This window comes from Ammospiza caudacuta, chromosome 19, assembly GCF_027887145.1.
Source record: "Ammospiza caudacuta isolate bAmmCau1 chromosome 19, bAmmCau1.pri, whole genome shotgun sequence".
In the NCBI taxonomy this organism is placed as follows: Eukaryota; Metazoa; Chordata; class Aves; order Passeriformes; family Passerellidae; genus Ammospiza; species Ammospiza caudacuta.
Genome location: NC_080611.1, coordinates 4241564 through 4254141, shown reverse-complemented (window position 1 = coordinate 4254141; position 12578 = coordinate 4241564). Strand labels below are relative to the sequence as shown.

The following is a 12578-nucleotide window of genomic DNA, read 5'->3' as shown; positions in this document are numbered from 1 at the left end:
AGCTCCTCATGGAGAGATCCTGAGATCCTCATGGAGAGCTCCTGAGCTCCACAGGGAGCAGCTCCTGAGCTCCACAGGGAGAGATCCTGAGCTCCACAGGGAGAGATCCTGAGCTCCACAGGGAGCAGCTCCTGAGCTCCACAGGGAGAGATCCTGAGCTCCACAGGGAGCAGCTCCTGAGCTCCACAGGGAGAGATCCTGAGCTCCACAGGGAGCAGTTCCAGAGCTCCACAGGGAGAGATCCTGAGCTCCTCATGGAGAGCTCCTGAGCTCCACAGGGAGCAGCTCCTGAGCTCCTCATGGAGAGCTCCTGAGCTCCTCATGGAGAGATCCTGAGCTCCACAGGGAGCAGTTCCAGAGCTCCACAGGGAGAGATCCTGAGCTCCTCATGGAGAGATCCTGAGCTCCTCATGGAGAGATCCTGAGCTCCACAGGGAGCAGCTCCAGAGCTCCACAGGGAGCAGCTCCTGACCTCCAGCCCTGGCTGCAGGACCGGGCACTGGAGGTCTCTGGGGTTCCCCACTCCAGCAGCCATTCCTGGCTTGGCACACAGCGCAGGCATGGGGCAAAGTGGGCTATGGGCCACCTTCAGCATTTGTCCATGTGTGCAGGAGCTGCCAGGGCTGGTTGGTTGAGCACTTGGGGATGTTTGTGCTCAAAGCTTTTGTCCTTTTCCAGATCCCACCGCTGGGTGCCTCGCCTGGATCCGGCCTCGGGCACACAGGACAAGCAGAGGACACACGGGGCCACGAAGCACTTTCCAGCCATGCAGAGGTGTGTGGGAGGCAGAGCCAGCCTGGGGAGGGTGGCACAGCCCACAGTGTCCCTGCAGGGTGGGGCATTGTCCCAGGGTGGCAGTGGCCTGGGGAGGGGGGCAGAGCTTCCCTGCTGTTCTCCCTGGTGAGGCTGGGTGGCCTCTTAATGACCCAGCCCATTTAAAACAGAAGGAAATGGTGCTCCAGGGGCAGGTTTGTGATGCCCTGGGGATGGGGGTCAGCGAGGTGGGTCCCTCTGAGGCAGCTGGAGAGGGAGCAGCCCCAGGAGGACAGAGGGACAGGGGTGTGTGGAGGAAGGGGAAAGGGAGGTGCTGGCATCTGCCTCCAAGCCATCCAAGCAGAGAAGAGCTGTGCTGCAGGGAGCTCCAGGCTGGCACGAGCAAGGGTGCCCAGCCAGCCCTGGCACGCTGCTGTCGCCTGCCAGCCTGGCACCCCTGCCTGTCCCTCTCTGCTCATGTCAAGTGTGTTGGAGCAGATCTATTTCCCTTCCTTGGAGGTTTGCCACCCAAATTTCCTGCTTGCTCTCATTGTTAAACGCTCAGTTCCCAATGCCCAGGCGAGGAAGAGGCTGAAATCTCCCTCCTGGAGGGTTGGGTGTCCCAGGGCATGTCCCAGCTCACAGGGGGAGATGGTTGTGATGGGGAACTGCTGCCCTGGGCTTGTGCCCTCCCTGTGCCCTCCCTCTGGGTGCCTCCCCAGCCATCCTCAGCCTGCGTGTCCAGTGGGAAGTGCCCATGTTTGGAAGTGTGGCCCAAAATAGCCGTGGCTGCAGCGGGTGGGGGTCCTGGTGCATCTCCTTGTGGGGAACAGGGTGGCCAGAGGAGGCCAAGGGGCTGTGAATAATGCACATTCCTGCCCCATGACAAACTCACCCAGCTCTGGGCCGGGGCTGTGCTCCAGCAGCTCCTCCCCAGCTCTGCCCTGCACAGCCAGCACTCAGCTCTGCCTGCTCCTTCCCCCTGGCTCTCCTTCCCCACAGCTTTTCCCTCGACAATGAGGGGCTGGCAGCCTCCCCTCTGCCAGGTGCTCTGTCCTTTTGCCAGGAGGCTGCAGGAGACACCCCTGGGTGCTGGTTGTGACCGTGTTCACAGGGGTCTGAGGATGAGGGGAGAGATGAGGATCTGACTCCGTGTTTCAGAAGGCTTGGTTTATTATTTTATGATATATATTATATTAAAACTATACTAAAAGAATAGAAGAAAGGATTTCATCAGAAGGCTGGCTAAGAATAAAAAAGGAAAGAATGATAACAAAGGCTTGTGGCTCAGACAGAGAGTCCAAGCCAGCTGGGCTGTGATTGGCCATTAATTAGAAACAACTGCATGAGACCAATCACCTGTTGCATTCCACAGCAGCAGATGATCAATGTTTACACTTTGTTCCTGAGGCTTCTCAGATTCTCAGGAGGAAAAACCCTAAGGAAAGGATTTTTCATAAAAGATGTCTGTGACAGCAGTGCCCTGGGCTCGGCTCACCGGGGTTTGCAGCTGGAGCACAGGGCTGTGCAGGAGGAAATCCCTCATGCAGGGGCTCTGCCATCTGTCCTTGTCTTATCTCCAGAGCTGGGGTGCTCCCCTCTCTTCCTGCTTGGAGATTCTGCACAGGACAAGGTTCTGGGCTTGATGAAGTTCGTTTTATCTTATAGAAGGGACCTCCAAAACTTCCAAAATTGCTTTGCCTTTAAAAAAAAACCCCAAAATGTGCTGTTGCTGCTCCAGACACCAGCTGTGGATGGCTCTGGAGGGGTCCCAGCACAACCGCCCAGTGCTGCCTTTGACCCCCATGACTGCTGAATGTCCCTGTGCTCCAGAGCAGCTCCTTGGCCCTTGGCTCTGGCTGGGGATCCACCTTTTCCTCCTGCCAGCACAGCCTGTCCAAGCCTGGCCTGGGGCACACACAAGTCCCTGTGGCTCTTGGCTCAGTCCCTTTGGGCAGCAGGGGTGGCAGGGATGCAGCTGGGAGGAAGGTGCTCAGGCACAAGGCTCTTCTTAAAAACCTTAATATCTCTTTGATTATAAACCTTAATATCTCTTTGATTATAAACAATATCTTTTTGATTATAAACCTTAATATCTCTTTGATTATAAACCTTAATTTCTCTTTGATGATAAACCTTAATATCTCCTTGATTACTTGCATTTCACAGCTAGATGACTGGCACTGACTAGTGAGAGGGAAGCAGACTAATGAACCTCACTCATTAGTGAGCATCCCTTTGTCCTGTGCCTGGGAGGAGGCAGGGAGGGGGTGCCCAGGATGTCCCTGGAGCTCCAGGCTCTGCCCCCCAGCCCTGCCCCAACCAAACGTGGGTTATTCAGCACAGCACCTTCTCCTCATGGCTGTTCTGTTTCTCGCTCCTCCAGGAGGAAGAGGTGGACTCAGAAAACGAGAAGCTGGTGGTGAGAGAGCCAGAGGATGAGGATGGTGAGTGCCAAGCAAGCCAGAGCTCTGCAGGGAGATTATGGACAGCTCTGGAGCCCTGAGTGCTTGGGGATGCTCTCCTTCCTCCAGGAAACTCCTGCCCCTTGCCCAGATGCCCTTGGGCTGTTTGCCATGGGGCAGCTTTGTGATGCAGCTGCTCCAAAAGCTCCTTGCTCATCCAGGACAATCTCCAGAGGCTTTAGCCAGGGCCACGTTTAACTGATTAGCCAATTAGTTGATTGGAAAATGATTAATTGACTAATTGGGGTGACAACTGCTGCGGTCCTAAGCAAATTAAACAGATGGTGCCTGAATGTGTGTCTGGAGGGGTCTCTGCTCTGCTGGGGTGTCCCCAGGAGTCCTGGCTGGGGACAGCTGGGGCAGCAGGAGGCCTTGGGGAGTTCCCCCTTCCCTGCCCCACTTTCTGCCTGGCTCTCTGAAGGTGCTGTGTGGCAATCCCCAGCTCGGGAGGATTATGCCTAATGCCACAGAGAATCAAATTTTAATCCTGCTGCCATTCCTGCGAGGCAGGGGAAGCTCCTTTGGAGACAGGGCTCCCAAAATACACTCATTGCACCCTGCAGGGCTTCCCCACAGCACTGGTGGCTGGGGATGCCACTGTGGGGGCTGTGAGGGGTCTGCTTTGAGGATTGGTGGGTGTATTCTGCCAAATGGATGCTCAGCAATGCTGCTGTGCCTCTGTGTCTGCTTCTGCAGGTCCAGCTCTGTTTCAGGGCTGCCCTGGCACTGCAGGGCATCCTTACAATGGGCTGGGGAAGGTGATGTCCCCTGGCTGTGAGACCTGGCCAGGACTCTGTCCTCCCTGGCTCCTCTCCTGAATTATTCCCACTGTTTCTGAAGTATTTCCTAGTGGAGCTGGGCAAATCCATGGCCTGAGCTGGGGGCACCAGCAGTGCCCTGGGACCAGCCCTGCTCCTCCTCCACTGCCTCCTGTGTGTCCTGGCCCCACTCAGCCCAGAGATTCCCCTGGGGCAGGTGGAGATGCCCCAGCCCTGTGACCAAAGGCACCAGAGCAGCTTTCCCTCCCTGTGGGCAGGGATCACACCAGAGCCTGCTCAGGGCAGAGCTGCTCTCACCCTGCCAGCTCAGGGTCACAGCACTGGCAATGCAGGGCACAGAGATGAAAGACAAATGTTTTCTTTAATATGAACTCACAGAGGCTCTCAGTAAGTAGGTCACCTCCTGTTCCTCTGGTGTTTTCCCTGTCCACATGAAAACCCAGCCTCCCCTTTTCTGGGTGTTTCCTGAAGTTTGTTTTCAATCTGTAGAGAAAGTTCCTGAGCTCCAAAACCAGCCAGAGGTTTCCAAACCCACACACTGTCTCCTTTTTGTAATCTCACCCTGTGGACAGGGAGATGGGGACCTTCCTTGCCTCCCTCCTCCCTTATTATTTGCTGAGGAGGTGGCAACTAAACTGCTCCTTTAGGGCCACTCTAAATCCCAAATCTCACTTGATTTGGCAGAAAACCATGTGAGGGAAACAATCTTGATTGTCCTTGAAATCATTGCAGCTTTACAAAGGTAATGAGCAGCTCCTGCTCTGCACCAGCATAAGGAACAGGATGTTACACCCTCTTTTTTTTTTTGCTTTTTTTTTTCCTTTCTCCTAATATCTCCCAAAGCAGCAGCCAGCAGAATTTTCTTTCCATGCACTTTTATGGTCACCCAAGGTGCTGATAAGCTGCAGCATTACTGCTTCTTTCCAGCTAGCTAGGTTTTCTTTGTTTGTTTGCCCATGGGGAGGGTTTCCCACCCAGGGAAGTGGAATATGGCCAAGCTGAATGTTTGGGGCTGCTTGTGTTGTTCAGCCATTTGTGACCAAGCTGGATAAAGGATTTGCATCCCCTGGGAGCCTAAATTTAGGGATGAGAGAAACACCCTAGATTAGTAATTGAGTTGTAATCCACCAGGGAAGCTCCCCAAGATCAGGAGATGTAAAGAAGTGAGGAAATGTGGGCATTAGCAGGGGGGAGGCCTCTGGGAAATTCCCATCCCACTCCTGGTGCTCCAGGGCAAATTTGGGAGAGAATATCTGAAGGGGTTCTTCTCGAAAGTAGATTTAAGTGAGGGGTTTTTTTGTTTGTTTTGGAAGCTTATTTTTACAATAACTCATCAAATTTTATTTGTAAATTACACTTTTGGCATGGAAATTGGTAAAAGTTTTTTTATTATTATTGTATTTATAGTTATTATATTGTGCTGTATTTTATTATATTGTATTTATAGTTATTATATATATAGTTATTGTATTTATTATTATTGAAACAAGCCTTGCACTGCTTGTTTCTGAGATCTCTGGTTTCCCCACCTACAAAATCAGGCTCTGACTTTTTACATGGAGGTCCCTAAGGTCTGGCCGCAGCTGAATGTGGGCATGAGCTTGGGGTTGGAGAAATCCCAAAATCAAGGTACTGGATGCAAGGAGAGAAATCCTTAAGGGCAGAATTGGTCAGAAAATAGAGGGAAGCTGATGCTGAATCCTGAGTGTGAGGGGTTTTCATTTGGGCAGGTGGAGGAGGAGACACAATCATGGATATGCCCACAATTGCAGTGGAGAGTTTGGGAAGGGGGTCCCTGTGTTCATCCATGAGCTGTGCACAAGTTGGGGTTTCTCTCCTGCCAGGGGAATTTCACCCCCTGAGGGTGCAGGAGCCCTTTAGGGTCCTGCTGGTGTCATCCTGGATACTGGTTTGTGGTTTGTGTGCAATTTTTTCAGGGCCATGCAGATAATGAAGGAACATCTTCCTCGGGAGCATCCCCAGGGCTCTGGGGAAGCAGCAAATATTTCTGGGAATGTGCAAACCCCCGTGCTGGATGGCTGGGCTGAAGCAGCCCATTCCTGCAGTCCTTGAGAGATAAAGGCTCTGAGATAAGCAGCCCACAGATAACACACATCCACAGCAGCAGCTCCTCGTGGGCTGAGCTCCCCTCCTGTTGTTTTCCCCTCTCTGCAGGGAGATAAAGCACGGGAGAGGTTTTTAAGAGCAAATAGTGCTCCAACAAAATCCGATTGGAAAAGGATCGGCTTTGGCTCAGAGTCTGAGCTTTGCTGCTCTAATTAGCACAGGCTGAGGCTGGAGAGAGCACCCAGAGAAGGAACCTTGGCTTCTCCTCAGGGCTGCTGACAGAGTGGCTGTGTTGGTGCTCCTGGGGCTGTTTGCAGCCCTGGCATTTGCCATGTGGCATCTTCTTTTTGGCAAGGGCTGCAGGAGAGCTCTGCTTGTGGCACCATCCATGAGCCCCAAGCTGGGGAAAGGGCCCCTGGATGAGCAGAGAGAGGGAGGAGAAGGAATGCAAGCCTGGAGAGGAGAAGTGGAAAATGCTGCGAGTTAATCAGGGCAGGATTAGCATGTCTTGATAAGCCAAGATGGGCCTGCAAGGCTTTGAATCCAGGGAGAACAATGGCATATGGTTCCTGGGCTGTAGGATTTCCTTGGATCTGCTTCCAGCAGGCTGCTCACTCACAGCAGTCCTCACTGTTTGCAGTGCTGGCTATGCCCAGGCTGCTGCCATCATCTGGGATCCATCCTGCCTCCCTGGCAGTGCCCAGGCTCCTGCAGCACCTTGGCTCTGCTCTGGGATCCTCCCTGGCAGTGCCCAGGCTCCTGCAGATTGGAGCTGACTCAGGAAATGTGCTGGAGTGGCCAGAGCATTTGGGGTGCAGGAGCAGAGCAGAGAGCACCCAAAGGAACAACCCCACTGCTGTGGGTTGTGGCTCTCAGGAGGTCTCTGGTTCACAGATTTCTTGCTGTTTTTTTGTCTCCCCTCTCCAGCTGCAGAAGAGACATTTTCTTTTAAATATAGTCCTGGGAAGCTAAGGGGAAACCAGTACAAGTCAATGATGTCCAAAGAAGAACTAGAGGAAGAACAAAGGTAAGTTGAGGTTCCTTTTTCTTCTTGCCCAAGCCCACCTGGCTGATGTGCCTTGGAGCAAGCTGGGTGTGCTCAGCCTCTCTCCCCACACTGCCCTCAGTGTCTCACTGCTCTGGAGCTCCAGACCTCTCCCACACAGGAAGATATGAGAACAAATAAAGCCACACTGATTTAGGAGATGGAGGCACTGTGGCCCTAAATACCTCTGGAGCTCCTCTGGATGCTTAGACCAAATTTTCCTGGTGGATTTGCCCTGACCCCATTAGTTCTGTGCTGACAGATGTCTCCTGAGGAGCTGACCTTTGGTTACTTCCCCTCCCTTGGGGCTGGGGATGGCATCCCAACCAAGGGCGTGGGCACAGCTCAGAAACACTGGGGCAAAGTGAGGGAGCACAAGGTTCTAGAGCTCACTGAGATGGGGCTGGCACTGCAAGTGTCCATCCCCAGGGCTGTCTCCTCAGCTGGATATGGTGGGGATTTACCAAGTGGTGGGCCTGGTGGCGATGGAGAATTGTTCATCTTGCACTTTTTGCTGAAGTATCCCCTGAGCCTTGCATGAAGAAAGGTCAGACCTGTCCTGTCACTTCAAACAAGCGTTCTGGCTCGAGATTCCCCAGCCTGTAGAAGGAATAATCCTGAGCTGAGGGCTCTGTGGCAGGCTGCTCCCTCACAGGTGTCTGCAGCTCACACCCCTTCCCTGAGGGTGAGCTCCAAGGAGCTGATTCCCAGGGGTGGCTCAACAAGCCTGGGAGGTGGTGCTGTCCCCACTGCTGTCCCAAGGGCTGTGGGACCCAATTCTCCACCCAGAGGTTTGCAGAAAGTGATTTAGGGGCATTTGTCACCCCTTGCCTGTCAAATCATGGTCTAAATACCACCACAGCTGGCCTGGTGTAAAGAACCAAGCAGAAACTTGAGCACAGCAAGGAAGGCAGGGATGGGGGATCACAGCTCACCCCCAGCTCAGGCATCTCCTGCTGGCAAACCCTGCCTTGAGGCTCTTGGGCAGCATCCCTGTGATGCTGGCTGAGGTTTATCTGTGTGAGGTGAGCAGGGCACTGTGGTAAGCAGAGTAAATCCAGAGACCTGCCCTGCTCTGGGGTCAGCAACAGGAATGAGCTCTGGTTTCCTCTGGCATGGGGTTGATTCTGCATTGGCAAAAATGTTTGCTTTCTTCTTTTCCATGTGTGTGTTGTGCCTGAAGCCCCCACCCTGTAACTGCTGAGCAGGGCTGTGAGTGTCACTGCGTTTTTCACTTGGGGAGGGTGCTGGGGGGATGAGCCAAGTGAATGCCAGGGACACCCATGGGGCTAGATGAGATTTGCTTTTCAGGATCCTGGAGACACCCATGGGGCTAGATGGGATTTGCTTTTCAGGATCCTGGAGACACCCATGGGGCTAAATGGGATTTGCTTTTCAGGATGCTGCTAAGCACCAATGCAAAAATCGACCTGCAGCTGGCAAATTCCAGCCCTTTGCACCAGCAGCTCCATCCAAGCTGAGCAATCACTGCTCAGGTTTGCAGGGCCAGGACTCCTGCAGGGCCTTGGGCTGGTTCCTGTGTGGCAAAAAATGCCCTTGTTGTCACCTGGAGACACTGAGGTGACCTTGTCTAAGGACAGCAGTGGGATGGGGGTTTTGTTGGGCTTGGAGAAATCCCAAAATCAAGGCACTGGACACAAGGAGAAAAATGCTTAAGGGCAGTATGGATCAGAAAATAGAGGGAAGCAGATGCTGAATCCTGCATGTGAGGAAGGGAGGGGAAGGACTCAGAACTCAGGACTCAGAACAGACTCCAGGGGTGATGGACCTGTCCTGGGCCCATGGCACAGCCCAGGCACCTCAGGCTGCTCTTGTCTGTGTGGAGCAGTCCCAGGGCAGCACAGTGCACCTGAACTGATGGGTTTCATGTCCCATGGAGGTTCTGACCAACCTTCCCCACTGAGGGCCACTGCCAGATGTGTTTTTCCTACTGCTCCTTTATTTTCTTCTCTTCCATATTTGTGTTGTTCATTTCTTTAAGGCAGCTTGGTGAACTTTTTTTTTTTTTTTTGTCTTGCTTTGTTGCTGGCTTACTTTTCCCCCCCTCAAATCTTCACTGCGGCATCAGCAGCTTTTCATTGCAGGCCTCGCAGGCGGTGCAAGGGGGCAGGGCTGCTGCCAGGTAAGCTGGGAGAGCTGAGCACAGCAGCTCAGCCTTGTCCTGCATCCTCCTCCTTGCCCTTCCACCCCTCTCCATGAGCCCTGCCAGTGCTGCTGACCTGCTGTGACCCGGGTTTGCCACCTTTATGTTGCAGGATTGAGCTGACCTCTGATCTCACATCTCTGTAGCGAGTACCTTAGGTCCTCGGCCACAAACATTCTTGCAAATCTTTTTGGTAAGGACACGCTGCTGCTGCTTAGAGGTAGTGGTACCACTGGTAACACCTGCTCGTGTCTTGGGTGATTTTGCTTTTATTTTCCAGGGGAGGGCTTGTTTGGAGCTGCAGTTGGTTGCCTGTCCCACCTCCTTCCCCACCTCCTTCCCCTTCCCTCCTCATAACAGATTAATGAGTCCACTCCTCTCTGCCTCCATCTCACCTTCCACGAGCACTTCAGGGCAAATGGGGGCTCTCACATTTAGATGCTCACCTCTTCCAGCTTGGATGCCTGAAACTGGACATCCCACAGCCACTTTGTAGTGATTTGAGAAAATGGGGCTGCTGCAGAGTATTAGGGTGTGTTATCAAAACTCAGACAGGTTTAGTGTGCACTTTTAGCCCTATCAGTCCTCCAGCTTTCCTGTGAACCAACAGGTTCCCATGTGAAGCAGCAGAAAGAAGAAACATCCCAAAAATGCTTTTTTGGGAGGACCAGAAGTGGGTTCTCGGAGGCTGCTTGCTGTGTAGTTCACAACTTTGAATTTTGAGACTCCTTGATTTTGGATATGCCATTGAAAATATTCCTTGCCTGTTCCAGAAGGAGCTGTAGGACTTCAGACAGGAGAGTACAGGCATGCAATAGATTTGGTTATTTAAGCAAAAAACCAACTTCTGTTCTAACCTGCATCCCTGCAGAAGCTGTGGTTGTCCTGCCTACAATTCACTTGAGCCTTGTGGCTTCCAGCTGGTGCTAAATCTGGACTAAAAGGGGAAGGAATGTGACCTTCACTGAGTGAGGCAACTTCCTGCTTTTGGTGACTTCAGCCTTAAAAATTAGAGTGCTCACTGAGGGAGGAGGACAGTAAATCCTTTTGGCCAATACTTGTGCTGGGGTGGTGGCTGTGCTTGATCACACCAGGTGGGTCACCAGTCCTTCTGGAACAGAAGCACGAAGCCTTTACCCCCCTGGGGGAGAAAAACAGTCTGGGCAGGAAGGGGAAGAGTGCAGGGGAAGGATGCAGCCCCTGGTCCAGCCAGCACAGCTTATTCCCAAATCCTTGTCCTGTGCACCTGAGGCTTTTGGCCATCTGTTGCCAGCTGGGGCTCAGGAAATGTGAGTGCTGGTGGTGCAGCTGCCCCTGCTCAGGCAGGGCTGAGCTGTGTGGGTGTGAGACACAGCCAGGCTGCCTGAGAGGTGCTGCTGTCCCTCTCCTGTGCAGAGGGAGGAGGAACCCCCCAGTGCCTGCAGGGCCTGGCTGGCATGGGTGGCTTGGAGTGCTCTCTGCCAGATGTTCTTCAAACTTCCCTTGGGGTTGAAAGAGGTTAGTGGGGATTTTTCTTGTTAGAAATTAATATGGTCAGGGCTCTGCTGAGTGTTGGCAGCTGCAGCAAAGCTCCACTCCTTATAAAAGAGAAAACAATGGGAGAAATGGCCCCCTTGGGTCTCTGCTTCCAGTTCTCTCTTTCCATGAGGCAAAGCAGCTCCCAGCCAAGCCTTGGTTGACCTCAGTGCTGTCAGGGGGTTGAGCTCTCTGTGCTCTCTCCTTGTCACTCTTGGCTAGGGGTGTTGGTGGGACAAAGGAGAGCAGATCCCATCTGACAGGCTCTAGAAAGGTCTCTCCTCTGTGTGGGATTGAGGAGGAGGTGGGGGTGAAGAGGCAGAAGCTGCCCCATGGCAGAGCCATTGAACAGGGTCTGATGAATGGCACCAAACTGCTCCTGGCAGGGGCGCTCCTGGATGGAGCAGGACATCCCCCAGACCAGATGGGGATATCCCAGATGGGGATGGCTGCCCAGTTTCCCTGGCTAATGGGCTCACTTCCCACATCCAGGTGACCCATCCAAGGAACAAACTCTCCTCCTGCCTCTCAATGCTCTCCTCTCACCTCCTGGCCAGCCACAGATGGGTTGAGGTGACACTGTTTGAATACAGACTGGGTTTAAGCCTGGAGTTCAACTGGAAATTAGAACTCATGCCAGGGGAATTGGGTGGCTGTAAATATCAAGCTCTTTTCTTAGTGGTGTAAATATCACCCTTTTCTTAGTGGTGATTGAGCACTGGGAACCTGCCTCCTCCCCAGCTGGGTTCAGAGTGCCTCTTGGTTATGGGGCACTGAAAAAAAATGGGCTTGGACCCTTGAATTTCAGCAAGGCAGGGCAGACCCTGCTTCTAGGGAATGTCAGAGAGGAGAGACCTTTCTGTGCTCTACAAGGCATCCTGAATGAACGTGGGATGCAGCTGTGGCTTGAGGGCCAACTGTGCAGAAGTTTGAAATTTGAATGAGACAATGCTGGTGATGACAGCCCTGGAGCACACAAGGGCAGGAAGCAGCTGCAGAGGTTTGATGGCTGTGTTGACAGACCTTGGCCTATTTCAAACATCTCCATTAGTAGCCCTCCAAAAATAGGTGGGTGGGCAGGGCTGGGGGAGGTTGCATTTTGGGAGAGCTGTCCATTGGCATCTGTCCCTGCCCACCCCTGCATTGCCATCACACAACCCTGGCCTGCCTGCTCGCTGCCCTCTCTGTACAGCATGGGGACTGGGCTTTCCTCCTCCCTCTCTTTGCTAACCTTCCCCCCACCCAGTGGCTTTGCTGTCTGTCCTGTCCTGTCCAGCATGGTGCTTCTTTTGGATGAGGGGAGCTGGTAAGTTTGGGCTTTTTGGAGGGTTCAGGGTTATTATATGTTTGCTTCTCATCTTCTGCAGCACGATAGTCGTCCTGGGCTGAGGGAGGAGGAGGAGCAGCAAGGGGGGCAGAGCCCAGGGCCATGGGTGGGCACTGCTTTACTGCAGCCACAGGGATGGCTCCAGCCATGGGCAAGGTTCCTTTCAGTTTCCCAACACCCAGGGCATGAGGTGTTTTTGCTTCCCAGCTGCCTCTTGTAGTAAAGGGCAATAGTTTGGGTTTCCCTGCTGAGCTCCCCCTCATGCTCACTCTGTAGGTGCCCAAGTCCACTTGGATGAGGAGGGAGTCTGCTGGTGGCCTGGTGCTGCTCCCTGCCTCCATATCCCCAGGGAAAACCTCCTCTGACCTATGAGATGTCAGTGGAATGGAACCCTGGCCCTATTTATAGTCATGATTGAGTCATGAATCCCCAAAAGCTTTAAAAACAGAGTAACTCAGGATGC

At 53.2% G+C, this 12578-nt stretch overlaps 1 protein-coding gene across 4 annotated transcripts in view; it reads left to right on the top strand.

Moving 5' to 3' along the window:
• The window catches only part of MXRA7 (matrix remodeling associated 7), a 31925-nt gene that overhangs the window by 8713 nt on the left and 10634 nt on the right, over positions 1 to 12578 (top strand). For 2 of the 4 annotated variants that reach the window (XM_058817268.1, XM_058817270.1), the window contains exons 2-4: positions 679 to 774; positions 3140 to 3200; positions 6992 to 7091. In XM_058817268.1, coding sequence (XP_058673251.1) covers positions 679 to 774; positions 3140 to 3200; positions 6992 to 7091 — 257 coding nt within the window. Of the gene's footprint in view, positions 1 to 678; positions 775 to 3139; positions 3201 to 6991; positions 7092 to 9198; positions 9253 to 9385; positions 9467 to 12578 lie in introns of all 4 variants that reach the window. The other 2 variants (XM_058817269.1, XM_058817271.1) reach the window with 2 other exon arrangements.